General features: G+C 51.4%; 1 protein-coding gene across 2 annotated transcripts in view; it reads left to right on the top strand.

Annotated features, from left to right (window-relative positions):
• Positions 1 to 27,873, top strand: part of VPS13A (vacuolar protein sorting 13 homolog A) — a 2,196,319-nt gene that overhangs the window by 1,251,807 nt on the left and 916,639 nt on the right. For both annotated transcript variants that reach the window (XM_078675860.1, XM_078675861.1), the window contains exon 51: positions 9,059 to 9,187. In XM_078675860.1, coding sequence (XP_078531986.1) covers positions 9,059 to 9,187 — 129 coding nt within the window. The remainder of the gene's footprint in view (positions 1 to 9,058; positions 9,188 to 27,873) is intronic.

Raw genomic sequence — 27,873 nt, 5'->3', positions numbered from 1 at the left:
ATCGAGGCCTTCCTCATTGCTATGAGGGCGAGGTCTTCTCCGGCGGGGCCTTCGGCGCCTGCGGGCCCGTCGGTCCCGTCTGGGGGCCCGAGCGGTTCGGGTGCTCCTGCCCCGGCGCCGCCGGTGGCTCCGGCCCCGGCGCCGCTGGTTCCCTCTGGTTCGTCGCCGGCTGGTCTCCCGGCCTCTCCGGCGTCGGTTCCTGTGGGCCAGCCCATGGTACCGCCCCCGCGTGGTGCAGCGACTCCGCCGTCGGCTCCGGCCGGCGTCGGGTCCCCGGCACCGACGCCGCGCGGCGCCACCCCCCTTTCCTCCCCGACTCCGGACTCGGAGCCGGACCGGCGTCGGCCGACGCCGGACCCGACGCCGATGGGGCCTGTTGACCCCGATGTCTATATCGTCGACCCAGAATATGGGTATGACGAGGAGGAGTATGGAGAGGGTTGGGAGGGGTCTGAGGACCCTCTATCCCGTGCCTGCCAGTACGATGTGGACTGGGTAGGTGATCTGGGTGATGCCAGTGGCCTGGACGAGTCGCCCAACCCTGGGTTTGTCTCTCCGTCCCCTGTGGCGTCCGAGGCGGGTGCTGCCTATTCGGTGGTCCTGATGAGGGCTGCCAAGGCCTTACACCTTGAGCTCCCCGTTGCGAAGGTCAAACCGAATATCCTGACGGAAGTTTTTAAACCGCAGTCATGCCCCCAGGAGCCTCTGCTGCCGTTTAATGAGGCCCTGACGGATGTCCTTCTGGGCACCTGGTCCAGGCCCGCCTCTGGTGCGCCGGTTGACCGGAACGTTGCCAGGCGTCACCGTCCCTGCGCGGACGACCCTGCCTTCCTGTCCACCCATCCCTCCCCGGAGAGTCTGGTGATCCAGGCCTCCACTTCGCAGTCCGCATTTCCGTCGGCTCCGCCCGACCGGGAATCAAAGAGGTACGACCAATTCGGAAAGAAAGTGTTTTCCTCTTTGAGTGCTGGGCTGCGGTCTTGTAACACCGCGTGCCTCTTGGGCCGCTACACCCACTCCCTGTGGGATACGGTCGAGGAGTGTTTGCCGCAATGCCCCCAGGAAGTGCGGGACAAGCTCACCCGGGCCTTTGTTGAAGGCCGGGATGCGGCGCGGTACTCGATCCGTTGTGGTCTGGACACCACGGACTCACTGGGACGGGCCATGTCCACTACGGTGGCGATTCGTCGCCATGCCTGGCTGAGATCTGCCAACTTCTCACCAGACGTCCAAAATACGCTTATGGACATGCCATTTGATGGCAGTCGCCTATTTGGTGACAAAGCGGACCACGCGCTGGAGCGCTTCAAGGACTCCAGGGTCACGGCCAAGTCCTTGGGTCTCTCGACCCAGACCCAGCGCCAGCAGACGGGTTCGTTTCGGCCCTTTCGTGGCCAAGGGAGAGGAGGTCCCACACGTGCTGCCAGCCACGCGGCGCAGAGCGCTCCCCAGCGCGGTGGCGCCCGTGGTTTCCGCCGTGGTGGCGGTAGAGGCCAGCGTCGTGGTCAGTCCACGCCTCCCTCCGCTGCGGCATCCAAGCCTTCCTAGTCCGAGCTTTCGGGCTCACGTGACGCCAGTGGGTGGCAGGGTTCGCCATCACCACTCCCGCTGGCGCGCGATAACATCGGACAGGTGGGTGCTGCAGCTTGTCCGAAGGGGCTATGCCCTCCCCTTCGAGTCCACTCCTCCAGCCATGCCACCGCAGAACCACCGTGTGTCGGGGGACCACTTGACTCTTCTGCAGGAGGAAGTTACGGCCCTCTTGGCCAAGGGGGCCATCGAGCGCGTTCCTGGGCCAGAAGTAGGGTGTGGTTGCTACTCCCACTACTTTCTGGTACCCAAGAAGGACAAGGGAGGCCTGCGTCCTATCTTGGATCTACGGAACGTCAACGGCTTCCTCCGGAAGGAGAAGTTCAAGATGTTGACTTTGGCTCAGGTCTTGGCTGCTCTAGACCCACAAGACTGGATGGTAGCGTTGGACTTGCAGGATGCGTACTTTCACATCCCCGTCCTGCCGGCCCACCGGCGTTACCTGCGGTTCACGGTAGGCCACGAGCATTTTCAGTTTATCGTGCTCCCATTCGGCCTTACCAGCGCCCCACGGGTGTTCACGAAAGTGATGGCGGTGGTCGCAGCTCATCTGCGCCGGTTAGGGGTTTCAGTCTTCCCCTACCTCGACGACTGGCTGTTGAAGGCGGGCTCGCCCCAGACAGTCGTCCACCACCTTCAGATGACGGCAGACCTCCTGCACGAGTTGGGGTTTTCCATCAATGTGCCGAAATCACACCTGTGTCCCTCTCAAAAGCTCCTTTTCATCGGAGCGGTTCTCGACTCGGCGCAGTTTCGGGTTTATCCCCCGGAACGGCGGGTCCGGGATATTCAGGCTCTGATTCCCATCTTTCAGCCGTTATCCCGGGTTTCGGTCAGGTTGACGCTGCGGCTTCTGGGGCTGATGGCCTCCTGCATCCTTCTGGTGCATCACGCCAGATGGCGGATGCGGGCTCTGCAGTGGGACCTGAAGTTTCAGTGGGCCCAGCATCAGGGCAACCTATCCGACCATGTCCTGATCTCGGAGGGCACTGCGAGACAGTTGCAGTGGTGGCTTACAGACCGCGATTGGGTCAGGGGCAGATCCCTCTCCCTTCCCCAGCCGGAGCACGTGGTTGTGACGGACGCGTCCCTCCAAGGCTGGGGTGGCCACTTGGGAGAGGCGGAGATCAGAGGCCTCTGGTCTCCGGCGGAGTCCCGGCTCCATATCAACATGTTGGAGCTGCGGGCGATTCGCCTGGCACTGAAGGCATTCCTCCCCTTTGTCAACGGGAGTGTAGTGCAGGTGTTCACGGACAACACCACCGCCATGTGGTACTGCAACAAACAGGGCGGTGTGGGGTCGTGGACCCTTTGCCAAGAGGCTCTGCGCCTCTGGCAATGGCTGGAACGTCAGGGCGTGACTCTGACGGTTCAACACCTGGCAGGTTCTCTGAACGCCAGGGCGGACGAACTCAGCCGTCGGTGCTCGGTGGATCACGAATGGCGTCTGAACTCGGATGTGGCGAGAGGCCTCTTTCAGCAATGGGGAGAGCCTTGGTTAGATCTATTCGCCACAGAAGAGAACGCGCAATGTCATCAGTTCTGCGCGTTGGAGTTTCCAAGACGGCACTCGCTCGGCGACGCCTTTCGGCGCGAGTGGAGTTGCGGTCTGTTGTACGCCTTTCCGCCTATACCACTTCTGCCCAGAGTGCTGAAGAAGATCAGGCGCGACCGGGCCCATGTTATCCTTGTGGCTCCGGACTGGGCTCGAAGGTACTGGTATCCCGAGCTACTCAGCATGACAGTCGGTCCCTCGATCCGCCTGCCCCTTCAGGAGGACCTTCTGTCGCAGCAGCAGGGGACGGTCCTCCACCCGAACCTGTCCAGTCTCCACCTCCATGCGTGGAGATTGAGCGGCGACAGTTGAGGCCATTTGACTTGCCTCCTGAAGTCTGTGATGTCATTCTGGCAGCCAGGCGTCCCTCCACAAAGTCGGTATACGCCTGCCGGTGGAACAGATTTGTGGCATGGTGCACAGCAAAGGCTGTGGATCCCCTTTCTGCCCCTCTATCTGAGGTTCTCCTCTTCCTCCTTTCCCTTGCCCAGCAGGGCTCTGCTCTGGGCACTATCAAGGGCTATCTTTCTGCCCTTTCCGCCTTCTTGAGGCTACCTGATCAGCCATCTTTGTTCAAGTCCCCTATTGTGTTAAGATTCTTAAAGGGCATCACGCACATGTATCCTCCAGCTCCGTTCGTGATGCCTCAGTGGGACTTGAACCTGGTTTTGACTTTCCTGATGTGCGCTCCCTTTGAGCCCCTTCATTCCTGTCCTCTCCGTCTTCTCACCTTAAAGACGGCCTTCCTGGTAGCCATCACCTCTGCCAGGAGAGTGAGTGAGCTCCAGGCTCTTTCTGTTCAACCTCCTTTCTTGTCTGTTCATCCTGATAAGGTGGTTCTTCGGACCAGACCTTCTTTCCTGCCCAAGGTAGTCTCTGCTTTTCACATTGGGCAGTCCATCACCTTGCCCTCCTTCTTCCCGCCTCCGCATCCTTCAAAGGATGAAGAGCGGCTCCATCGTCTGGACCCAAAACGTGCGCTTTCATTCTATATGGATCGCACACGCCAGTTCCGGGTGGATGACCAACTGTTTGTTGGCTACGTGGGTGAGAAGAAGGGAAGGGCGGTACAGAAACGGACCATCTCTCGGTGGGTCGTCCTGTGCATCAAAGCATGCTACTCTTTGGCTCGGAAGGAGCCTCCTGTTGGGCTGAGGGCCCATTCCACTCGGGCCACGGCGGCTACTACTGCCCTGGGCCGGGGAGTCCCTTTGCAGGACATTTGCCAGGCGGCCACGTGGGCCTCGCTGCACACCTTTGCGAGGCACTACTGCCTGGACAGTCAAGTCCGGAGGGATGGCTTCTTTGGCCGTTCGGTCCTCCAGGACTTTCTGGTGTAGGTTGTATTGGTTCGCAGACCCACCACCGGGGTTGGTATTGCTGGGGTATCTATTCTAAGGTAAGGAATCTAATACTAACCTGTTTCTTTCAGATGAACAAGTTACTTACCTTCGGTAACGATATATCTGTAAGAAACAGTAGTTAGTATTAGATTCCTTACCGCCCCGCCCATCCTCCCCGTTCTGCGAACTGATACCTAGGGTTAGGGACATCCCTTTCAGGGCCCTAGTTTCAAATGGCACCAGTGTTGGTTCTCACATGGCTCTGCGTGTTCTGGCGCGGAAAAGCTGTGTGCAAAGAACTGACGTCAGCGCGCGGAGGCGGCGTCTATATACTCCAGCGACGTCATCACGGCGCACGACGCCGACGACGCGGAGCCGCAGGGGACGCCTGCAGACGACGCCTACCGACGCGCAGGGGTACTGCTACGCAAAAGTTTCCGGATCCAGACTGACGCCTGGGGATATTCTAAGGTAAGGAATCTAATACTAACTACTGTTTCTTACAGATATATCGTTACCGAAGGTAAGTAACTTGTTCTTTAACATAACATAACATAACATAAGGAGGCCATGCTGTGCATATTTGGCACACTTCTTGTTCCTCTGGCGTGCCTTCATACCCAACGTTACTCAGAGGCGCTCCAGTTGGGATTCCACCAGCGGTGTCGCCCTTGGCAGCGTTGGTGCCTCTTGAACCCACTTAAGGTTCAGCACCGGTTTCTGGGCTGACTTCGGTCGCAGCGCCCCTCCCTGTTCCGGTTCCTTTGACATCAACTCCTGACCCGATGCCGCTGGCAGAGGAGCCACAGCCCATCGTGTTTTCTCACTCTGAGCCTTCCTCTGCCAAAACTGCATTCCGATCCTACTGGAGTGCAGCCACTTGGCAACCCTTCTGGTTCGGACTAATTGCCTTTACTATGCAGCAGAACCCAGTGTTTACATCACATTTTTGGCTCCGACTCAGACAACAATGTAGGAAGCTGGCTGTTTTAGTAGTGTATGTACCAAATGTAGAGACACACCATCAAAATAGTCCAGACGAGTCTTATTGATAATACAGGGTCTTACTTTAATAATCCTAAGTGCTCTTCTAGTGGTAGTGTGGGCGAGCAGCATAGGCTTATCAGAGGGTAGTGTTGAGCATTTGTTGTACACACAGAGTGACTACATAAGACACACAATGAAAAAGAAATCCAAGACCAATTTAGAAAAATAACACATATATTTATATCATTTTAGACAGCTTGATCATCTGAATCAAGTAAGTTCTTTCAGAGTTGGAAATTTTTGCAGTGTAAAATAAAATACAGGTAAATAACGGTTTTGAGGAATGAGCCTCAAACACGGTGATGTTATCCTAAGGGAGAAACATACACTGAATAGGTACACATGTGAACAGCTTTGCAGGATACCTTTAGTAACATAAGGTGCTTAGGGGCAAGGTCCAAGAACCCACCAACAGTTCGAGATTTACCTGCCCTGTTGAGACAAGGTGCAGAGGTGCTGGTCGCATTGGTAGCCTCAAGTTCTACATGGTAAAGTTAATGGCAAAAGTACCTGCAGAACAAAGGCTGCAAGTGGAGACGTTGGGACAAGTCTGGCAGGCAGAACCCAAAGGAGGGCTTGGTTCATGATGGCCTCTGGGGCACAGCGACACAGACTGTTTCTATAAACCCGGGCTGGGGGGTTCGAGTGCAGAGTTGGTTTGGCCAGCGGGTCACTGTGGTTAGGATCTGTACTCCTAAGACTGCCTTCCTTGTCGCCATCACCTCTGCTCTCAGAGTGAGTGAGCTTCAGACTCAGTCCTCTTGCGTTCAGCTGGACAAGGTAGTCCTTCGCACTCTGGCTCCTTTTCTTCCTAAAGTAGGTTCATCATTCCACATTAACCAGACCATCACTCTGCCCACCATTTTCTTGCCCCCGCATCCCCCCACAGAGGAGGAGAGACTCCACTGTCTGGACCCAACATGTGTGTTGTCTTTCTATCCACACCGCAGGAGATTTCCGGGTGGACGATCAACTCTTCGTTGACTATGTGGGCGCCAAGAAAGGTCGGGCTGTGCACAAATGCACCATCTCTTGATGGGTTGTCCTATGTATTTAAATCTGCTACTCCTTGGCAAAATAGGAATCACCGGTGGGTTTGCGAGCCCACTCCACCAGGGCGACGGCAGCTACTACTGCCTTGGGCCATGAAGTTCCACTTCTTTACATCTGTCAGGCAGCCAGGTGGGCATCCCTGCACACGTTCACCTAGCATTATTGCCTGGACAGCCAAGTCAGGAGAGATGGCTACTTTGGCTGTTATGTTCTCCAAGACTTTCTGCTGCGAACTTAGTTCACAGACCCACCTCTGGGGTTGACATTGCTGGTGTATCTATTCTAAAGGTAAGGAATCTATAACTACAGTCTTCCAGATGAACAAGTTACTTACCTTTGGTAATGATGTATCTGTAAGAGACATATGTAGTTATAGATTCCTTATCACCCCACCCATCCTCCCCTTTCTGCAAACTGACTTCTAGGGATAGGGATTCCCTTCCAGGGTCCTAGTTATGTCCACTAGTGGTCAGTGTCTTTCATGGCTCTGCTCTTCTGGTGTGGAAAGTCGTGTCAGAACTGACATCAGCACGCTGGGGCGGCGTCTAAGTAGACATTTCTATTTCATTCCGGCGACGCCAACAACAGACGCGACCGACACCACCTACCGACAAGCAAGGGTACTGTTAAAGAAAAATCTCCGGATCCAATCTGATGCCTAGGGGGTAATTCTAAACGTAAGGAATCTATAACTACATATGTCTCTTACAGATACATAATTACCAAAGGTAAGTAACTTGTTCACCACCACTGAGAACACTCAATGTCATGTGTTTGAGTTCCCAAAGCGCCTCTCGCTCGGAAACACTTTTGTCTCGAGTGGAGCTCTGGCCTCGTGTACGCCATTCCGGCAATATCACTCCTGCCTAGAGTTCTCAAGAAGATCAGGAACGATTGGACCCAAGTGAATCTTGTGGCTCCGGATTAGGCATTGAGAGTCTGGTATCGCAAGCTGGTGAGCATGACCATTGGACCTCCAGTCAGGTTGCTTCTTAGGGAGGGTCTTCTGTTGCATCTATAGGGCAGGGTTCTGCTCCTGAATCTGTGCACCCTCTGCCTGCATGCGTGGAGATTGAGTGGCACAGTAGAAAGCTTTTGACCTTTGGTACCGTAAAGGTCTGCAGCACATGTTTTTCCCCACGCCATTTGTCATGCCTAGGTGGGACCTCAACTGTGTACTCCTAATATGTGTTCTATTCGAACCTTTGCACAATTTCCCTCTTCGTCTGCTGACCATTAAACTGCCTTTTTAATGGCCATCACATCGGCCAGAAGGGTCAATGAATTGCTGGTTTCTCTTTGAACCTTCTCTACTTTTACCCAGACAAACTGGTCCTCCAGGATACGTGCCTCCTTTCTTCCAAAGGTCGTCAGTCCTTTACATGTAGGCCAAAGCATTAACCTGCCTACTTTCTTTGCTCGGCCCTATCCCTCCAAAGAGGATGAGATACTCCACTGTCCGGGCCAAAAAGAGCATAGTCATTCTACATTGACCACACAAAAGAGTTCCAGATGGATGATCAACTCTTTGTGGACTGTGTCGGAGCCAAAAAAAGGATGGCTGTGCAGAAGCGGCCCATCTGCTGATGGATTGTCCTGTGCATTGAGATCTGCTGCTCATTGGCCAAGAAACAGCCCCCTGAGGGTTTGCAGGCTCACTCTACCAGAGCAAAGGCTGCAACCACTATGGTAGCAGGCGGTGTTCCCCTCCTGGATGTCTGCCCAGCGGCGACGTGGGCATCACTGCACACATTTACAAAGCATTATTACCTGAACAGCCAAGTGTCATAATGGGCACCTCTCCCTTTTGATCCCGCAGGACTTTTTAGTTTAATCAGATTTGCAGATCCACCTCCAGGATGGTAAGGTTTTGCTATCTATTCAAAGGTAAGGACTCTGTGGCTAGAGTCTCTACCAGATGAATAAATTACTTACCTTCAGTAATGCCTTATCTGGTAGAGAATCTAACTAGCAGTGGATTCCTTACTGACCCTCCCAGCTCTGCAAACCGGTTCTGATGTAAACGACACCCTTTTCAGGGCCTTAGTCCTTTCCACACCATTGGTCAGTTCTCATCATGTCTCTGCGCTCCTGGCGTGGAAAGTTGTGAAAGTAGCTAACTTCAGCACGCCAAGGTGGCACCTATATAGGTACCTCAGACGTCTCTTCCAGCGAGAACACCGACGCAGAACCGAATGAAGCCATCTACCAGCGCACAGGGGTGCTGCTTGAAAATCTTCCTGATCCACTCTGACACTTGGGAAGATTCAAAGGTAAAGTATGTGCATCTAGATGGAGTCTCTACCACATAAAGCATTACTAAAGTTAAGTAGCTTGTTCTATGAAACATTTGTTTACACTTGAATGATAAGCAAATTGGTTGTAATTTAAAAAAAATTTAAATTGTATTAGACAGATTATATTTGTATTGTGTACAGTAATTTAAATGGTATTTACTTTTGTGTTCTAGTGCATTCCTTTTTGGCCAGAAAAAGACAGTAATACATTGCTTATTCAAGTTGAAAACTGCCAATTGCCACCTAAGAGAATTCATTTTAATAAGCAGGAGAACTGCACCTTGCTTCATTTAGATAACAAGGTAAGGTATTAAATGTTTCATCATGAATGATAAATATTATGGTTTACTTTAATGCCTGCACTAGTGCCAATGACCGGAAATGTGTCGATTACTTACCAGTAATCTTAACTACTCAGATACTTCCTTATTTGTCCCATTTCCTTACATAGTAGATTGAGTGTGCCCAATCACTCCCTCTTTCTCACTATTTGAAAGCTGAAACAATCAAAGTAGAAGATTTGTTAAAAAGAACACCCTTTCCCCCATCTCTTCCTGTTTGATACAAAGCCCAGCAATGGTGCTGATGAAAGAACAGGGAGGGAAGGGAGGGTTCGTAAGGAATGGGACGAGTAAGGAAGAATTGGAGTAATGAAGATTACCGGTAAGTAGTTTGAGCATTACCTCCTCATCTTCTGTTCCTCGTCCAGTTCCTTACTTGGTGGAGTTATGCCAAAGCAAAACCTCTTACAGCAGACCCCGAAAAGAAAGCACAGAGACACTGAGTAGCAAGAGATAATGTGTAATTTCCCTACCCCTCAGAAACACAACTGAATAGGCAGAAAAGACCTCCAGAAAAAAGTCCCAACACCCAAAAGCTAAGGACACCGTACAACAGGTAGTCGGAGGAATAGGGAGTCAGAATGAAAAGGACTATGATGCGGACCTTGGCTTCAAAACTCCTGAAGCAAACTATCATTCAAACTCCTGAGCGATATGTAACCTGTAATTGAAAATAAACGTATAGGAGAGGATCACGTAGCAGCTCTGCAGATGTCCCCAAGGTAAGAACCAGACCACTCAGCCCAAGAATACACCATACCCCTTGTAGAGTGAGCCTTAATCCCTCCAGTGATCTACATACCCTGAGCCAGCTAGGCAGTGAAAATAGCTTGCTTCACCCAATGATCCTGGGTAGAGGAAAATGGCTTTTCACCCTTATGTACAGGACCATTATTAAGAAAAGGGGTATCGGAATATCTCAATGCTGCAGATCTCATGAGATAAATCTTGAGAGCTCGTACCACATCCAAAAGAGAGGAAGAAGGATCAGGGTCTTAAGTATCCTGTTTTATCATAGGTACAACATTATCTTGGTCACGGTAAAACACCATATTGACCTTAGGGAAGATTTTAGGATTAAGAGACAGAACTACCCTATCATCCAGAAGCTGTGACTATGGGTGGCGACCGATCAGATTATTAAGTCCCCCCAAGCGCCTTGCAGTGGTAATGACCACCAAAAGGAACCTTCCGGGTTAGGAATTTAAGAGGTACAGATTCCAGGGGCTCATAGGGAGATGTCTTCAAATGAGAAATTACCGGGGGAAGATCCAAGAAGGAAAAGAAGCACAGATCTCAGGAGAAGCTGGAACCCCTTATAGAACCTCGAGGCCATCTGTTCAGTGTAGGACAGATTGTACCAGGGTGCACAAAAAGTCTTAGTTGAAAGCCATTGAAGCTTAAGAGTTGCAACTGAGAGGCTCTTATCAAACCCTTCCTGAAGAAACTGAAAAATGTCAGCAGGAGGATCCGAAACAGGAGACAAAGGCCTCTCCCTGCACCACTGATCAAAGGAACCCCAATGGTGTTCATACACTTTATTAGTTGAAACTCTCCTACAAGATCATAAAGAACAGGAATCCGATAGATAGAGACCTTTATTCAAGAAGGCCTACCTCTCAACCTCCAGACTGAGAGTTTTAACTTGGCCACTACCGGGCCCGGAAGAACCGAATTGGACAGTCAAGCCGGCTCTAGAGGGAGGAGACACTCCTGTTCTAGAACCAGGAGCTTGGGAAGAGGAAACCACGGTCTCCAGGCCCACAAAGGAAGCACCAAGATCACCTCTACTGGTTGCTTGAGGAGACAAAACATAAACAGCGGAATCAATGATATTGTCTATAGTAGAAGAAGAAAAAACAGGAAGTGCAGGGGGAAGGGGTGGGGTTTTTATGGATCTTCTACTTGATTATTTCATGGAAAAGGAAAACAGTTTTGCAGCAGTGAGGATGGGGGAGCGATTGGGCTCACTCACTCTACCAGGTAAGGAATTGGATGAGGAACTAAAGAAGAAGAGAGAATGTTAATTTCATACTGGAGGATCATAGTGACCATGATCCGGTTTAAAATATATTAGGTAATAGTTAATTTGCTACACTTCCTATCTCTGATTATTGTTTGATATATTCCAACTTCTCTGATACCTTTCCATTAATTTAGCTCTCTCCCTGCATTTAAAAAGTAAAAAGAAACCTTTGAAAGCCCTATTTTGCATTGTGTATAAGCCATTGTGTTATTTTCCAAACCTAGATAGATAGGTAGGGCTTGCAGCCCTTGTAAGCTGTGTGAGATTAAATCACTGGTACATGTGTGCCGGTAGCTTTGATTATTAAGTGAACACAAGTAGAAGAAACTGGGGTAATGCATGTAAGGGTTTCTTTTGAGAACACAAGACAACCCTTTAACCAAAAGCCATAAAATGAATCACTGACCTTGGATTCCATACTAGTGTACTACTCCCCATAAATCACTTTAACACATTGTCAGGGGTAAAATGTAAATTGATACTTGTATAGCGCACTACTCACCCGCAAGGGTCTCAATGCGCTTGTACGAATACTGCTGTGGAACCCATCCTGGCTTTCCCTGTGAGGTGTCCACTCCTGGGCAACCCCAAGGTGGAGGCCAGGCATCCTTAGCGGTGTGGGGGCCGTTGTGGAGATTAAGCAAGCTATTGCCCAGAGTTGCAGAGTGGGACTCCATGATTGGAATACTCACCGAGGCGAGAATTATCAGGTCAGTGGAATTTTTGAGCCCAAGACCCGCCGAGGCGGGGAATTGAACCCTGGTCCCGGGCTAGACCTCTGCATCAGGGTCTGCCGCTCTAACCATTGAGCCACACGTATCCACATTTATGTAGTAAGCACTATATAAATCCACCTAAAGTCCATTCAAGAAATAAACATTATGAATTCTGGATCAAAGTTTGAAATGCCAGTTGCTGTTCAGTAAAATATTTCACTAATCCCAGCATTTGTTTTTAGCTCAAGATGTCCCTTCCTCGTTCTAAGGAACATATTTAAATGTATAGCTGTAACTCCCTTTCTCTTCTGCACCATCTTCAGGTTCAGTGACTTGCTTTTTATAGGTTCAGCGCAACTTTGGATTTGACCATCATTTCAGTCTCTTTTTGGGGAAAATATTTATCTCTCCAGCAAATAGTCTGGTAAATCATTTTCCCACCCTTGAATGATTAGGCCTTCCTCCTTTCTTCCCTGGCTCAGTCTAAGAACATATAAAGCTTTCAAATGTCCATGCAAAAGTATTCAAAATTGATTTGTATAGTTTTTAGGAACGTGGAAACCTTCCACTTTGTGTGATAAGCAGCTGCGTCAGTGGTATTATTACTGGCAAATGTGATGGTAGAAAGTCCCCTTTTTGAGCACCTTATGTGCCCATTTTGGTTTTCTAGAAATACAACACTCATTAATTATGTTTGCCAGGGTTTGATTTTTATCATGTCCTCTATTAATGCTAACAGTGTGAGGTCTCCTAAGAGGGTCAATATACCTGAGAGGGCTATTTCACTGGACTACTTTGTGATGCTTCCTTAATGTCACTGTTCTGATAGACACGTCTAACCCTAGATTCCTCACCTTTAGAGTATTCCCAGGCATCAAACAGGATCTGGAGATTTTCATGCAGAAGCTCCCTCAAACCGCTAGGTGGTGTTGTGTGGCTCCACAGTGATCTGCACCACCCCAAAAGTGATGAAGGAGAGCTGCCTGTAGACTCCAACCCTGAGTACAGACTTCGGCCCCTTCATTTCCATGTGCTTTGAGACCGATGTGGAGCTCCGCTTCCAACTTGTTGGTCATCTGACAATTTCACATTTTCGACAGATTGTGTGCTTTGAAAAAATGTCTTTCCCCGAAGACAACAAGATTGAGTTAGTACCTTGGCTGCTAGAAGCTGATATTGGTCAGAGACACCCGTGATGTGTCGCTGGTGCCCGGGTTCTGGTCAAAATTTGAAGTTGTATCGTAAGTGTGCCCTGATGCAACCAACGAAGTTCAGGGGATGGCAGGCCGATCTATACGTTGACAAACATAAGGAGTGTGCAAAATCTTGGTCCTGCTCAAAGTCAACCGGGTACAGTGAAATCCAGAGCTCTCTACAAGGACAAGAAGGCCACTCAATGTCAGGCGAAAAGCCATGCATTCAGGACTCCTCCCCCCCCCCCCAAGTGACAGAGAAAAGCTGCATATAAGCTGCGTGCTGATGCTTCAGTGAGCACCAGACCTTGTCATCACAGCCGCCCTACAACACCTTTTTCTTAGACAAACTAGTGTTGACGACCAGGGTGACCTTTTTGACAAAAGTCATGACTCCCTTTCCTGTTGAGCAATCCATCAACGTCTTGCTCCTCTTCACCTCTCGAAAGAGGAGGAGAGACTCCATAGGCCGGACCTAAATGAGCCTTAAGATTTTACATTGATTGCACCAAAAGCCATCAGGTAGATGATCAGCGCTTTATGGAGTTCCTTGGGGGCAAAGAAAGGAAACATGGTGCAAAAAAGGACTTTCTCATGGTGGAAAGTCCTCTGCATTAGGACTTGCTACACTTTGGAAAGGAAGCAGCCTCCGGAAGGACTAAAAGCTCATACCTCCAGGGCCAATACTGCGGTTGCACATGGAGTGTTTGTTCCTGCCATCTGTCAGGCCGCGGCTGGGTGTCAGTGCATGTATTCACTAAGCACTATCGCTTTGATAGCCAGGTTTGATACTGCAGAAATTTTTGGTTTGAGCCCACACCACAGGCCCTCCACCTTTGGGAGGTACTGCTTTTTTATTTATTCTAAAGATGAGGAATCTGCGGCTAGAAATATCCATCAAAAGAGCATGTTAATTACCTTTGGAAACGCTCTTTCTGGTGGATGCTTGATGTATTCGTAGATTCTTCTCTGTCCTCCCACCTCCTTGTTCTGTGAAGTGGCCTCTTATTAACTGTGAAAACAGTCCCATATTAGTGTTCTACAAACTGCTTTCTTCAATTGTATTGTGGTACTGGTCTGAGGAAAGAGTCGAGCAAGAAACTGACTGACATGCAGGAGTAGCTCTTATGTGTCACTCCGTTAGGTCAAGGGCAACACAACGTTAGCGAAAAGCCACCCTGCACCTCCTGGTGGTGCATGGGAGAAGTGCTATGAAAGCATCTGGAGCCAGTAAAGCACCTGGGGAATATTATGAAGGTGGGGAATCTGCAATTAGATAGAGTAATCCACCAGTACGAGCTTTTTTTGCCATTGTATTGCGCAGAGCAGCATAATTCCTTGACCTACAAGTGCCTACACTTGAAGCAAAATCAAATGTTCTCATAGCCCCAACCAGGGCCAGTCTCCAAAGAGCCCTTACCTGAAGCACTCACAGACACACTTATTGTCCCTTGTATCAAACGATGTACTCCCCTCCAGTTTTTTGACCTGCGGCTAGGGGAAATAGACCAGCCCCATGTGATCCTTCATTCCTCACTCAGCACATGAATCCAGAAAGCCTAGTGGTGCAGATGTCAACAGTAATTTAAATCCAAACACCTTTCCGAGCAGCCGACCTGGGTAATTTAAGCACATTGATACCTTTGGGGGGAAAAGATTTTCTCTTCAGCCAGCCTAGACTTGTGCTTTCTGAATACAGGATTTTTTGTGGGTAAGGACACCCATGCGCTGTGGGACATAGCTTGAGAGATGTTGACAGCTGAACCCAAATGACCTTAGGGCGAGGTTTGCTCAAACCATTCAGGTAGGGTAGGCTGGCTTACAAACCTTGATACCAAGGGCTGTGGTGTTTGCGCCATGAGTACCAGCGTAATTATCAGATGAAACGCTTGGATGCATGCAACTTGAGTTTCTAGGGATGTCTAGGATACCCTGATAGACATACACCTTGGTCACTCTTGAGCATTTGTTGAGAAGGTCGACTTGGCCCTGAAAATATCTAAGGACCGCCGCATCAGGCCCGCTCTCTATGGTTGCTTTCATTGGCTCTTCAATTTCACCAACAGTACTGGGAATTTAGGGGCTACTCAAGAGGACTGGCATACAGACAGTGAAAGCTCTCTCAGCTGGTGCAGAATTCGACCTAGACCTTTCGCAGCCCCAAGAGACATGGTGGTGTCCAAATGTTGGGATGGATGAATATCTGGAAATCTGGTAATGATTTTTTCTCATGGGTGACCATGGATCATGTCTGCGTCATGACTTAGGCCTGTCTCGTGGTAATTTGGTCTTGTGAGATCGGTAGGGGCGCACCAATCACTATCCTCAGAGTGGTAGAGCAATACTGCCCTAATTTGGAGTGGCACAAGGATAGTAGCAGCCTACCAGTTTTCTGTTTCATAGTGCTCAGTAGTCTGAATAGACCTTTTTACTGGTATCACAGCAGTGGTGTCTACTTGCCCATTCATATAACGTTATGAGGCTGTTGGCCTGTTTGGATTGTGTGTGACACTTTAATTTGCGTACTGAGATGTGTATTTGCCTGTATAAATAACTTGGAGGCCTCTGGGTCCCATTTTGGACACACAGGGCCTGGAGAGGCCAGGAGATGTGGGGAGGACATTAACTTCCAGGAATGAGTTTAGCATTGCTGACATTCCTGAGGGGTGGGGTGAGGGCACACACTAAAGGAAGTGGAGTAGAGCTTCCTGTGTGCACAACAGGGAGATGGTGAAATTGATATGGTTCGCACTGTAAGACCAGGGCATCTTGATGGAGTGGAAGCCGTAGGCCTTTGATCCTTTATAAGGCATATTTCAGTGGAGCCTGGCAGCGTGGTATGGTCATCAGTTACTTCCTTTGCTTATATTGTGGGTGAATCAGAATTGGAGCTACTCCTGCTGTGACAGACGGTGCCTTTCGACAAAGGGCAGTGCAGAAGCGAAAGTACTTAAATGGAACTGACACAATCTGATTTTCAAAGAATCTGACACTCAAACACATTTGTGTCTGGATTTGGACTATAATGATGGAAGCATGAACCCCACAATTTGTAAACAGTGCAGCTTAACCACGACTTCTAACTTCTGGAACCAGGACTCGGGCCATTGCCTACTAGTTACAATGCTGGCTGAGGGTTCATCATCAAGGAAGTCAAGACTACTTGTCCTGAGCCTGGAGCACAAGCTTGGTGCCTGCTAAGAACCGTAGACCCTGTGAAGAGAAGAGTGTATGGAGGGACTGAGGTTCAACGGTGAGTGAAGTGTGAAATGCCCAGTCCTGTCGGCACCGCTGCATGGACATGGTTGGTGGATATGGTGTGCCAGGAAGGGGTCACAGTGAAGTAAGGGCTTTCGCCCTTGTATAAAACTAGTTGGCTGTAGGAAAATACCCTTTTTGGCATGGTTTACCCCCCCACACACTTTTTGCCTGACTGATGCATCTTTGACTGAGTACACACTGGGTTCCTACTAACCAGATTCCCAGTGCATATGTTCTTTCCCAAAATTGTACCTTTGTTTCCACAATTGGCACACCTCTGGCTCGCAAGAAAGTCTGTTGTAAAGGGGATCAGTGGTACCAAGGACCTTGTGATCAGAGCGGGTCTCTAAGGGGTGTAGTGTGTATTGTGCCACCCTAAGACACAGACATACTGCCACAGCAGCCTGCTTATTTTGGTGCAGATAAAAGTGAAGTGAAGTGTCGACCTGGCACACATCTGTGTGTGCCAGGTTTACTAGCACTGTAAGAGGCATAGGTCAGTCACCCCTACAGCATGCCTTACAGCCCTAAGGCAGGGTGCATTATACCTCATGTGAAGGCATAACTGCATGAACAGATATGCCCCTGTAGTATCCAAGTCCATTCTTAGACATTATAAGTGCACAGTGAAGCCATACTGAGTACATGAACTGGGAGCTTGTCACCACGGGTTTTAAAGCTCCATAATGGCTTAACAGAATTCCAAGATGTGTGGTAGCAAACATCTCAGCTTAAGAAACCCACACTGATGCTAGTGTTAGATTTAATAAGAAATGCACACAGAGAGCACCTCAGAGGTGCACTCTGAAATCCTACTGACTCACTAGTGTTTGCCTTACTGGTCCCCATTAACCTGCTACCGCTAGACAGGTTTCTGGCTCCCTGAGATGGAGGTGCTTCACACCTACCCCCAAGCAGGAACAGCATAGAAATCCTCCATATTGTTTTGGAGGTCTCTAGCCAATAGGGTTAGGGATGTACCCCCTCCCCAGAGGGAGTGGACATACAAAGGGTGTAGGCACCCTAAAGGTAAGAAACTCATTGGCTACTACCTTCCGACTCCTGTATTGGCCCTAAAATTAGTATTTAGAGGCATCCTTGAACCTTAATCTTCAGACTACTGACCACCTACAAAGAAGAGGACACAGAAGACCAATTCTTGCACGACAAGAAGCTCCAGCCACTGGCCTTCTTCCAGCCTGTCTATGAACTTTGAACTCTGCAAGCTGTGACTACTCGTCCTGCAGACCAGCAATTTCCAAAACCCTGGAAGGATTGGCTGCCATCTGTCAAGACTCCTGATCTTCTGTAGACAGCGGACCTGTCCAAAAGAAAAACAACTTTCAAAGACCAAAGCTCCGCCTGCGGAACCGTGAAACCGATTACCTCTGCACATGACGCTCACGGCCCAAGTCCAAGTGGCCCACCGGTCCTGCAAAGGCTCCCCACGATTCTGAGCATGTGACCCCTCCCGGACTCCATGTTGACACCTGCAGGATCTGCATGATGACACCCACCCTGATCTGCACCGGTAAGCTATTTTCTGACACCAAATGATACACCTGCACCTGGAGCCCCTGGGCCTTTGGGAAGATCAACCAACGTTATCTGAAAGAGGCACGTTAGTGATAGATTCCTTACCTTAGAATATCCCCAGGCGTCAGGCTGGATCCGGAAAGTTTTTCTTAGCAGTACCTCTGCGTGCCAGTAGGTGGCGTCCTGCAGCTCCGCGTCCGTCACTGGTGTTGTGGGCGCCGAGATGACGTCACGGAGAGTACTTAGGCGCCACTCATGCGCGCTGACGTCAATTCTTTTACTTTACCGCGCCAAAAGCGCGGATCCGGATTGAGCACATACCTCGGTCATGTTTTTACCACTTTTTTGAGACTTTTTGTCTCCTTTTCTGGTCTCCTGGTGCACGTAGGGATGCCCGACTTTAAGTCTTGTGGGTCATGCCACTCTAATATGTCGGTGGCGGACCCCCATGATCTCTGACTCTACTGCCTGGAGCATGACCATGACTCCCGGGATTGTTGGGACTGCCGTGCCATGGCCCCAAAGGCATTATGGGAGCAGTGTCGGAAGTTGCTGGATGTCCGGCACTCCTCTCACCACCGCTCCTGGTCTAGGGGCCGTTCGCGGGACCGCTCGTGGGACCGGAGCCATCGCTTCTCAGACTCTAAGTCTTCGCCTTCAGATTCCGGTAAGCGACGCAATAAAAAGAAGTCGAAGAAGTGCTTTCGCTGTCCGACGTCCCCCCATCGCTCCCCGGAGGCGGATTGGGCGGACAGGGGCTCCGCCCCTGCGGCTCCTCCGGAGCCTGGAAGTACCGCAGCCTACCCGCTATACCCGGATCCGTCGGCAACTCCCCAACAGGTGCAAGAGTTTCTTGCTGCCATGGACCGCCTGTTTAGGCCTCAGGCTCCCGCCGGCGCGCCTGCGGGACCCGCGATCCCGTGTCCAGATCCTGTTGTTCCAGCATCACCGTCTCTGGCGCCAGCCCCAGATCCACTGGATCTAGCGCCCCACAGCTCCGGCCCCTGTGCCACAAGGTGCAGCACCGCTGGCTCTGGCTCCGGTGCTGCCCTTGGCCCCGGCCCCAGCGCCGCCACGGGCGCCGGACTGGGTGCTGTTTATCCCGCACCTGCCCCGGTTCCCGGATAATTTTGTTCCGGCCTGGGATCCACTTTGGGATGCGGCTCCAGCACTGCCCCGGCTGGTGCCGCTACCAACGCTGCTTCTGGTGCCGCTGACCACCTCTTTGGCTAAAGCCCTGCCGCTGCGGCCGGCTTCTTCTACCCCGGAGCCAGACGAGGACTGGGACGGCTCTGAGGACCCCCTTGGATGACAGTGTGACTCTGAGCAGGATTGGGTGGATGAACTTCAAGATGCGGGTGAACTTGATGTGTCTTCTGACCCGGGGATTGCCTCTCCTCCGCCATCTCTGGAGGAAGGCTCTTCCTATACTATGGTGCTGCGTCAAGCCGCGGGGGCTCTCCATCTCGACCTACCTACGGTGGCCCTTAAGACCAATCTCCTTACGGAGGTGCTCAAGACTGCGTCTACGTCGTCAGAGCCGCTGCTCACTTTCATTGAGGCCCTTACCGAAGTCCTCTTGGGTACTTGGTTGCAGCCGGCCTCGGGGTACAGGTGTATTAGAACGTCGCTAGGCGTCATCGCACGGTGCCTGGTGATCCCGCCTTCTTGACCACTCACCCCACGCCTAAGAGCCTGGTCATTCAGGCCTCGACATCGCAGAGTGCCTTCCCCTCGGCTCCGCCTGATAAGGACTATAAGAGGCTGGACCAATATGGAAAGAGGTTGTTCTCCTCTGCCAGTTTGGGGTTGAGGTTGGTTAATACCGCCTGCTTATTGGGCCGTTACTCCCACCCAGTGTGGGATTTGGTGGCAGAGGTTCTGCCTCAGTGCTCAGAGGAGGTCCAGGCTGTCCTTTCCCAAGCGATTGCGGAGGGCAAGGATGTGGTGAAGTTCGCCATCCGGTGTGGTTTGGACACAGCTGATTTTTTGGGTAGGGCAATTTCCACTACGGTAGCGTTGCGGCACCACGCCTGGTTGCGTTTCACTGGGTTCTCACCCGATGTCCAGAGCTTGCTCATGGTCATGCCCTTTGATGACTCCCGTCTCTTTGGCGACAAGGCGGACAATGCCCTGGAACGCTCTAAAGACTCGCGCGCCACGGCCAAGTCTTTGGGTCTTTTCACAAAGGTCCCTGCCATGTCTGGGTTTCATTCCGTTCGTTGCCAGGGTAAGAACACCCAAGCACGCTCCTCCACTAAGCCTGTGCAGAACCTGCCCCAGCGTGGCTGCGGCCGTGGCATTCGCAGGCGCGAGTCTGGTAACCAGCAAGCTGGTCAGTCCACTTCCACCCCGCTGCTTCCGCCTCTAAGACTTCCTAATTCGAGCTTCAGGGAGCACCCCACGCCGGTGGGTGGCAGGGTACGTCACCAAATCCACCACTGGTGCAAAATTACCTCAGACAAGTGGGTGCTGCAGATAATCTGCCATGGTTATTCGCTCCCCTTTCTGTCCCCTCCCTCCAGCCATGTCACATCGGTTCCACCGGCTGTCGGGGGCTCATTTGGCTCTTCTCTGTCAGGAAGTCATGGCCCTCCTGGCCAAGGGGGCCATCAAATGTGTTCCCAATCAGGAAGTAGGCAGTGGTTGTTATTCCCTCTACTTCCTGGTCCCCAAGACGGACAAGGGGGGCCTGCACCCCATCTTGAACCTCCGGGACGTAAATTACTTCCTCCGGAAGGAGAAGTTCAAGGTGCTGACTCTGGCTTGGGTCCTGGCTGCCCTGGATCCTAGAGACTGGATGGTGGCGTTGGACTTGCAGGACGCTTATTTTTACATTCCCGTCCTGCCGGCCCACCGGCGCTACCTGCGGTTCACGGTAGGCCAGGAGCATTTTCAGTTCGCCGTGCTTCTCTTCGGCCTTACCAGTGCCTCTCAGGTGTTCACGAAGGTGATGGCGGTGGTCGCAGCTCATCTACGCAGTTCGGGGGTGTCAGTCTTCCCCTACCTCGACGACTGGCTGTTGAAGGCGGGTGCGCCCCAGGCAGTCGTCAACCACCTTGTAGCAATTAAAAGTCTGTAAATCCAGAATATGAAATAGATCTGGTTTATTGAAGATTAGTTTCTAATCAAGATGATAATATAGAAATATATAGGTCCAATTGTAATCCAATTTAAACCCCACCAGGAGCAGATGGACTCCTGCTCAGCCTCAGATGTAACTGACTCTCAATTCAAGCATACACAATCAGAACCCTATGTGACATCATAGATGCATGCTGAGCAAGTTATAACAAACACTAAAATAGGACAGAGAAAGGAAAAGCAGGATGTAACACATCTCCCCCTTGAAAGAAATAAAAACAAGATGGGACAACAACAAAATAGAAAAGTAGATGTTAGAACATACAGCACATACACCGAAAATATTATAAGTAAAAGTAAATAGAAAAGGTTAAAACATCAAATTGTGAAATTATGGAAGGAAGAATAGTCACCCACAATATAACGAAATCCACAAGAATGGAAATGGATGGATTGGATAAATTAAATATATCTGTAACACCATCCACAAGAATGGAAATGGATGACCTGATAAAATAAATAAGAACTTCTCAAAAACATTAGACCATTTAAATGATTCATATCTATGAACACCCTTCCTCTCTTTAAAACATCAAATAATTTGAACACCTCTAAAATATTAGAGCACTTTGTGGTTCAATAAATGAGCAACCTATGGCTCTTTAAACATCAAACAATGTGAACACCTCTAAAATATTAGAGCACATACGTGGTACGTGGTTCAACAAATGAGCAACCTGTGGCTCTCTAAACATCAAACAATGTAAAGACCTTTAAAATATTAGAACACAAAAATTGTTCACATCCTAAAATAGAGCAACATGTGGCTCCTTTAAACCTTGAACAAAATGAACACCTCTAAAATATTAGAGCACATACATGGTATGTGGTTTAACAAAGCACTAAAACCCCACCAGGAGCAGATGGACTCCTGCTCAGCCTCATATGTAACTGATTCTCAATTCAAGCATACACAATCAGAACCCTATGTGACATCATAGATGCATGCTGAGCAAATTATAACAAACACTAAAATAAGACAGAGAAAGTAAAAGCAGGATGTAACACACCTCCAGACTACGGCCGACCTCCTGCATTTGCTGGGGTTCTCCATCAATGTGCCGAAGTCGCACCTGAGACCCTCGCAGAAGCTACCCTTCATCGGAGCGGTTCTGGATTCAACGCTGTTTCAGGTTTATTCTCCCAAACAGCGAGTCCGGGATATTCGGGTATGATTCCACTCTTTCAACCTCTATCCCGGGTTTCAGTCAGGATGACCCTCCGGCTTCAGGGCCTGATGGCCTCCTGCATCCTGCTGGTGATACGTGCAAGGTGGCATATGCAGGCTCTGCAGTGGGTCCTGAATTTCCAGTGGGCACAGCATCTGTGATCGGCAATCTGTCCGATCACGTCCAGATCTCGGAGGGAGCTGCACAACAGTTGCAGTGGTGGCTCACGAATCGCGATTGGGTCAGTGGCAGATCCCTCTCCCTTCCCCAACCGGAGCACACAGTGGTGATGGATGTGTCCCTCATGGGATGGGGAGGCCACATGGGAGAGGTGGAGATCAGAGGCCTCTGGTCTCCGGCGGAGTCCCGGATCCATATCATACTTCTGGAGCTGTGGTCGACCCGGTTTGCACTGAAGGCATTCCTTCCATCTGTCCGGGGAAGTGTAGTGCAGGTGTTTTCGGACAACACCACTGCCATGTGGTTTTGCAACAAACAGGGCGGGGTGGAGTCCTGGACCCTATGTCAGAAGGCTCTGTGCCTCTGGACATGGCTGGAACATCAAGGCATTACCTTGGTGGTTCAACACCTGGCAGGTTCTCTGAACGCCAGGGTGGACGAACTCCGCCGTCGCCGCTTGATGGATCACAAATGGTGTCTGAAGTCAGACGTGGTGCAAGGTCTCTTTCAGCAGTGGAGAGAGCCTTGGTTAGATCTATTCGCCACGAAGAGAATGCGCAATGTCATCAGTTCTGTGCGTTGGAATTTCCAAGGCGGCACTCACTCGGAGACGCTTTTCGTCGCGAGTGGAGATGTGGTCTATTGTACGCCTTTCTGCCTATACCACTTCTGCCCAGAGTGCTGAAGAAGATCAGACGCCCGGGCCCAAGTCATCCTTGTGTTCCCGGACTAGGATCGAAGAGTTTGTTATCCCGAGCTACTCAGTAAGAGCATCGATCCCCCGATCCGTCTGCCTGTTCAGGAGGATCTTCTGTCGCAGCAGCAGGGGACAGTCCTCCACCCGAACCTGTCCAGCCTCCACCTCCGTGCATGGAGATGGAATGGCGACAGTTGACACATTTCGATCTTCCTCCCGAAGTCTGTTATGTAATTCTGGCAACCAGACGTCCCTCCACCTAAACGGTATACGCCTGCAGATGGAACAAGTTTGTGGCATGGTGCACAGCGAAGGCTGTGGATCCCCTTTCTGCCCCTCTTTCTGAGGTTCTTATGTTCCTTCTCTCCTTGGCCCAGCAGGGCTCTGCTCTGGGCACTGTCAAAGGTTATCTTTCGGCCATCTTTGCCTATTTATGGCTTCCAGATCAGCCTTTTCTTTTTAAGTCCCAGGTTGTTCACCGTTTTCTTAAAGGCATTACGCATACGTTTCCACCGGTACCCTTCATAAAGCATCAGTGGGACTTTACTTTTTTGATGTGCGCTCCCTTTGAGTCCCTTCATAACTGTCCCTTACACCTTCTTACTCTCAAGACCGCTTTCTTGGTAGCCATCACCTCTGCCAGGAGAGTGGGTGAGCTCCAGGCTCTTTCTTCCAAACCTCCTTTCCTTTCTATTCATCCAGACAAGGTGGTTCTCAGGACCCGTCCTTCTTTCTTGCCGAAGGTTGTCACGCCCTTCCACATTGGGCAGACCATCACTTTGCCCACCTTTTTTGCTCCTCCGCATCCTTCAAGGGAAGAGGAGAGGCTCCACCGTCTGGACCCAAAACGTGCGCTTCCATTCTATCTGCAGCGTACACAGCAGTTTCGGTTGGATGATCAACTATTTGCTGGTTATGTGGGCGAAAAAAAAAGGTCAGGCGGTGCAAAAACGGACCATCTCCTGGTGGGTCGTTCTCTGCATCAAAGCATGTTACTCCTTGGCCAAGAAGGAGCCTCCTGTGGGGCTGCGTGCCCATTTGACCAGGACAACTGCAGCTACTACTGCCTTGGGATGCGGTGTCCCCTTGCAGGATAGATGGCTTGTTTGGCATTTCTGGGCTCTGTGACTTTCTGGTGTAATCCTGTTCGCAGCCCCTCCACCGGGGTTGATATGGCTGGGGTATCTATTCTAAGGTAAGGAATCTATCACTAACGTGTATCTTTCAGATGCACAAGTTACTTACTTGTGTAACGATATATCTGTAAGAGACATTAGTTAGTGAAAGATTCCTTACCGCCCCGCCCATCCTCCCCGTTCTGCGAACTGATTACTAGGGTTAAGGTCATCCCCTTTTAGGGCCCTAATTTTATGCACCAATTGTCGGTATCTGGCATGGCTCTGTGTTTCGGCGCGGAATAGTTGTGTACAGAACTGACGTCAGCACGCATGGGTGGTGCCTGAGTACTCTCCGTGACGTCATCTCGGCGCCCACGGCGCCAGTGATGGACGCGGAGCCGCAGGACGCCAGCTTTTGGCGCGCAGAGGTACTGCTAAGCAGAAATATTTTCCGGATCCAGCCCGATGCCTGGGGGTATTCTAAGGTAAGGAATCTATCACTAACTAATGTCTCTTACAGATATATCGTTACACAAGTAAGTAACTTGTGCATCCCTACGCACCTGCACCCCAGTTTACCTGTGCAGCTGTAGGTTAATTTTGATCGGCCTCCTGGCCTGAGGCTGCTGTGTTTTTCCGACTACGAGATTTCGCAATGGCTTACATTGGGTGCCTGAATCTGTGTTGGCATTCTGCACCCAGCCCCTCTGTGCCGCTGTAGGTGTACGTTTGGTGCTGCCTTGTGCCCCCCGTGCTTACCTTAACCCCCGGAGATTGGGTTACCAAACCATGCTACATACCTGTAAGTAGTACCACTTCCATTGTCCCCTTTCTCCATTGGATAACATTGGCACCAGATACCGAGTTTGACCTCTGCACCCGGCCGCCCCAGTGCCACTGGTGGTGATGAAGTTTTGTCACTTACCCGAACCATACCTGGTACTACTTCTTTATCCATAAACTCAATATTGTAAATAGTTTACTCGCCTGCATATTGCGGATTGTGTTTCCTCCCTTAAGATAGCATTGTATTGTTGTAGGGATATGGACCAGCTCAAAAGTTTTTGGTTTTCCTCTTTCATCCGTATTAGCCATCTGAGAGGTCTGTGGTCATTTTGAACTAGAAAGTGAATACCAAAAGGTATGGTCTCAGCTTCTTGAAGGACAAACCGCAGCAAACACCTCCCTCTCAAGGACACTCCAACGCTGGTCCCTGGGGAGTAGCCTTCTACTTATGAAAGCAACAGGTTGATCTGAAAGAAACAGTTAGTTATAAATTCCTTACCTTAGGATTACCCCCAGGCGTCAGACTGTATCCAGAAAGTTTTTCATCAGAAGTACCCCTGCGCTTCGAAAGGTGGAGTCGGTCGGCTCCGCGTTCATCGTTGGTGTCGTAGTTCCTGGTTTGACGTAGTAGCTACTTAGACGCCGTCCTCGCGCCCTGAGGTCAGTTCTTTCTTTTTCTGCTCCAGCAAGCACAGATCCGGAAAGAGCGGTACCCCCAGTCACTTTTTGACTGGCTTTTTTGCGACTTTTCATGACTTCGTTTTCGATTTTACCATCGACTCCTGGTGCACGAGGGATGCCCGGCTGCAAGGCCTGTGGTTCCTGTACCCAACTGATGTTGGTGATGGATTAGCACCGCGTGTACCCCTACTGCCTGGAGTGCGAGCATGACCCCAAGCGTGTGCCTCTACTGCCTGGAGCGCGAGCATGACCCCAAGTTGTGCTCCGACTGCCGAACCATGGTCTGAAGTCTTTGCTGGAGTGGTCCCGAAAGCTCCTCGAGGCACGACAGTCTGCTCCGCGTCGTTCGAGATACCAGTCCCGTGGGAGGTCAAGGGACGTATCGCGGAGCCATCATCACTCCCCGTCTAAGTCTTCGCACTGGGGGTCAGGTAAGTCGAACCATAAGAAGAAGTCGAAGAAGCATCGCCGCTCTTCGACTTCTCCTTGCCCTCGACGAAGGGTGCGGGTGGTGCCACCCCCCGGCGGCTCTGCGTGCGGAACCTACAGGGTCGACTCCGGCTTTCCCTCCCTTTCTGGGACCAAGCGCGACTCTCTCCCAGCTTCGGCAGTTCTACGAAGCGATGCATGCCATCTTTGGGCAGCCTGACTCCATTGGTGCGTCTTCAGGCCCCACGGACTCGGCTTGGGGCCCTACGCCTTCGACAACGGCGGCTCTGGCCCGGCACCGCTGGGCCCCCTTGGACCCAGGCCTAGATCTGGATTGGCGCCGGTCGACCTTGTTACACTTCCACCGGTGCCGATTCCACCAGCACCATGTCCGCAGCCGGCTGAACCTCCAGCCGGCATTGACCTGGCTTCCACCCAATGTGGATACGGAGCCAGACTGGCATCGACCGAAGCTGGATCCAGCGCTCATGGGTACTTTTGTGTCTGCATTCCACCCTGGCCATTTTCAGCCAGTTTGGTAGTCGGAGGAGGGTGAGGGTGAATGTGAGAGTTCTGGATACCCTTTAACTGACCAGTTGGAGTATGACCAGGACTGGAGGGAGGAACGGGGGAATGCCAGTGGTCTGGACACCTCACCAGACCATGGCATGTTGTTTCCTCCTACCGTGGTTACGGAGGAGGGGGCATCTTACTCAGTGGTGTTGCGTAGGGTGGCAGAGGCCCTAAACCTCGAGCTCTCTCCTGTGGCAGTCAGGACTTACAGCCTGACAGAGGTGCTTCAGCCGTCAGCGAGCTCTTTGGAGCCCCTGCTGCAATTTGATGAAGCCCCCACTTTACTCTCCCAACATCCCTCCCCCGAGAGCTTGGTGGTCCAAGCTTCAACGTCCCAAAGCGCATTCCCTAATGCACCACCGGACAGGGAATCCAAGAAGCTGGATCAGCATGGGAAGAAGTTGTTTCTTCTTCCAGCTTAGGGCTGCGGTCTGTAAACACGGCATGCCTGCTGGGATGGGGGCGTGGCCAAGAGCGCGATGTAAGAAGACGTGCCCGGGTAGAGCTCCGAGCGAAGCTCCCCTTCCACGGGCGATTTCTCCTCCAATTCCTGTGCATTCGGGCCCAAACTCGGACCGAGTACACCCGGGGTCCTGCCCAGCCATCCCTAGAAATTTCAAGAGGATCGGAGTACCGGCCCCTCCGACCGTCAGTTGCCGCTGCATCTGCCCGCCCAGGGCTCACTTCCGGTCGGCGGCCCCAACTACCCAGGACCGGGGATCCGGCCCAACGAGGTAGGCCGCAGCACGAGGGCACTCCCCGGCGCGATCCGGAGGGGAAGGAGATCGCGCCGCGACGCCGGCCGCCCACCAGCGCTCCGGCCGTGCAGGGGCCCCAGATTCAACTGCAAGGCATCCGACCCTGGCCCACGACGGCGGCGTAATCAGCCCGCCCTGCCGACCGACCCTGGAGGCATCCAGCCAGGCCCAGTGAGCACCGGAGAGGGGGAACACTCGGACGCCTGGGGGTCCATTTGGTCGGCGTTGCCCCTGGCTCCCAGCAGGTCACAGTGAGCACAGACCCGCTTTGCCCCCTGGCCCCTCACACTCGCCCGCCGCCTTGTCACAGGCCCAGCGAGGGGGACGAGACATTACCACAGCGCCCGGTGCACCCACGGCGCGGGGATCCCAGAGGCTAC

Source organism: Lissotriton helveticus, chromosome 2_1, assembly GCF_964261635.1.
Source record: "Lissotriton helveticus chromosome 2_1, aLisHel1.1, whole genome shotgun sequence".
NCBI classification, from domain to species: domain Eukaryota; kingdom Metazoa; phylum Chordata; class Amphibia; order Caudata; family Salamandridae; genus Lissotriton; species Lissotriton helveticus.
Note: the sequence above shows the minus strand (reverse complement) of the source record. Positions and strands in the feature narration are given on the sequence as shown.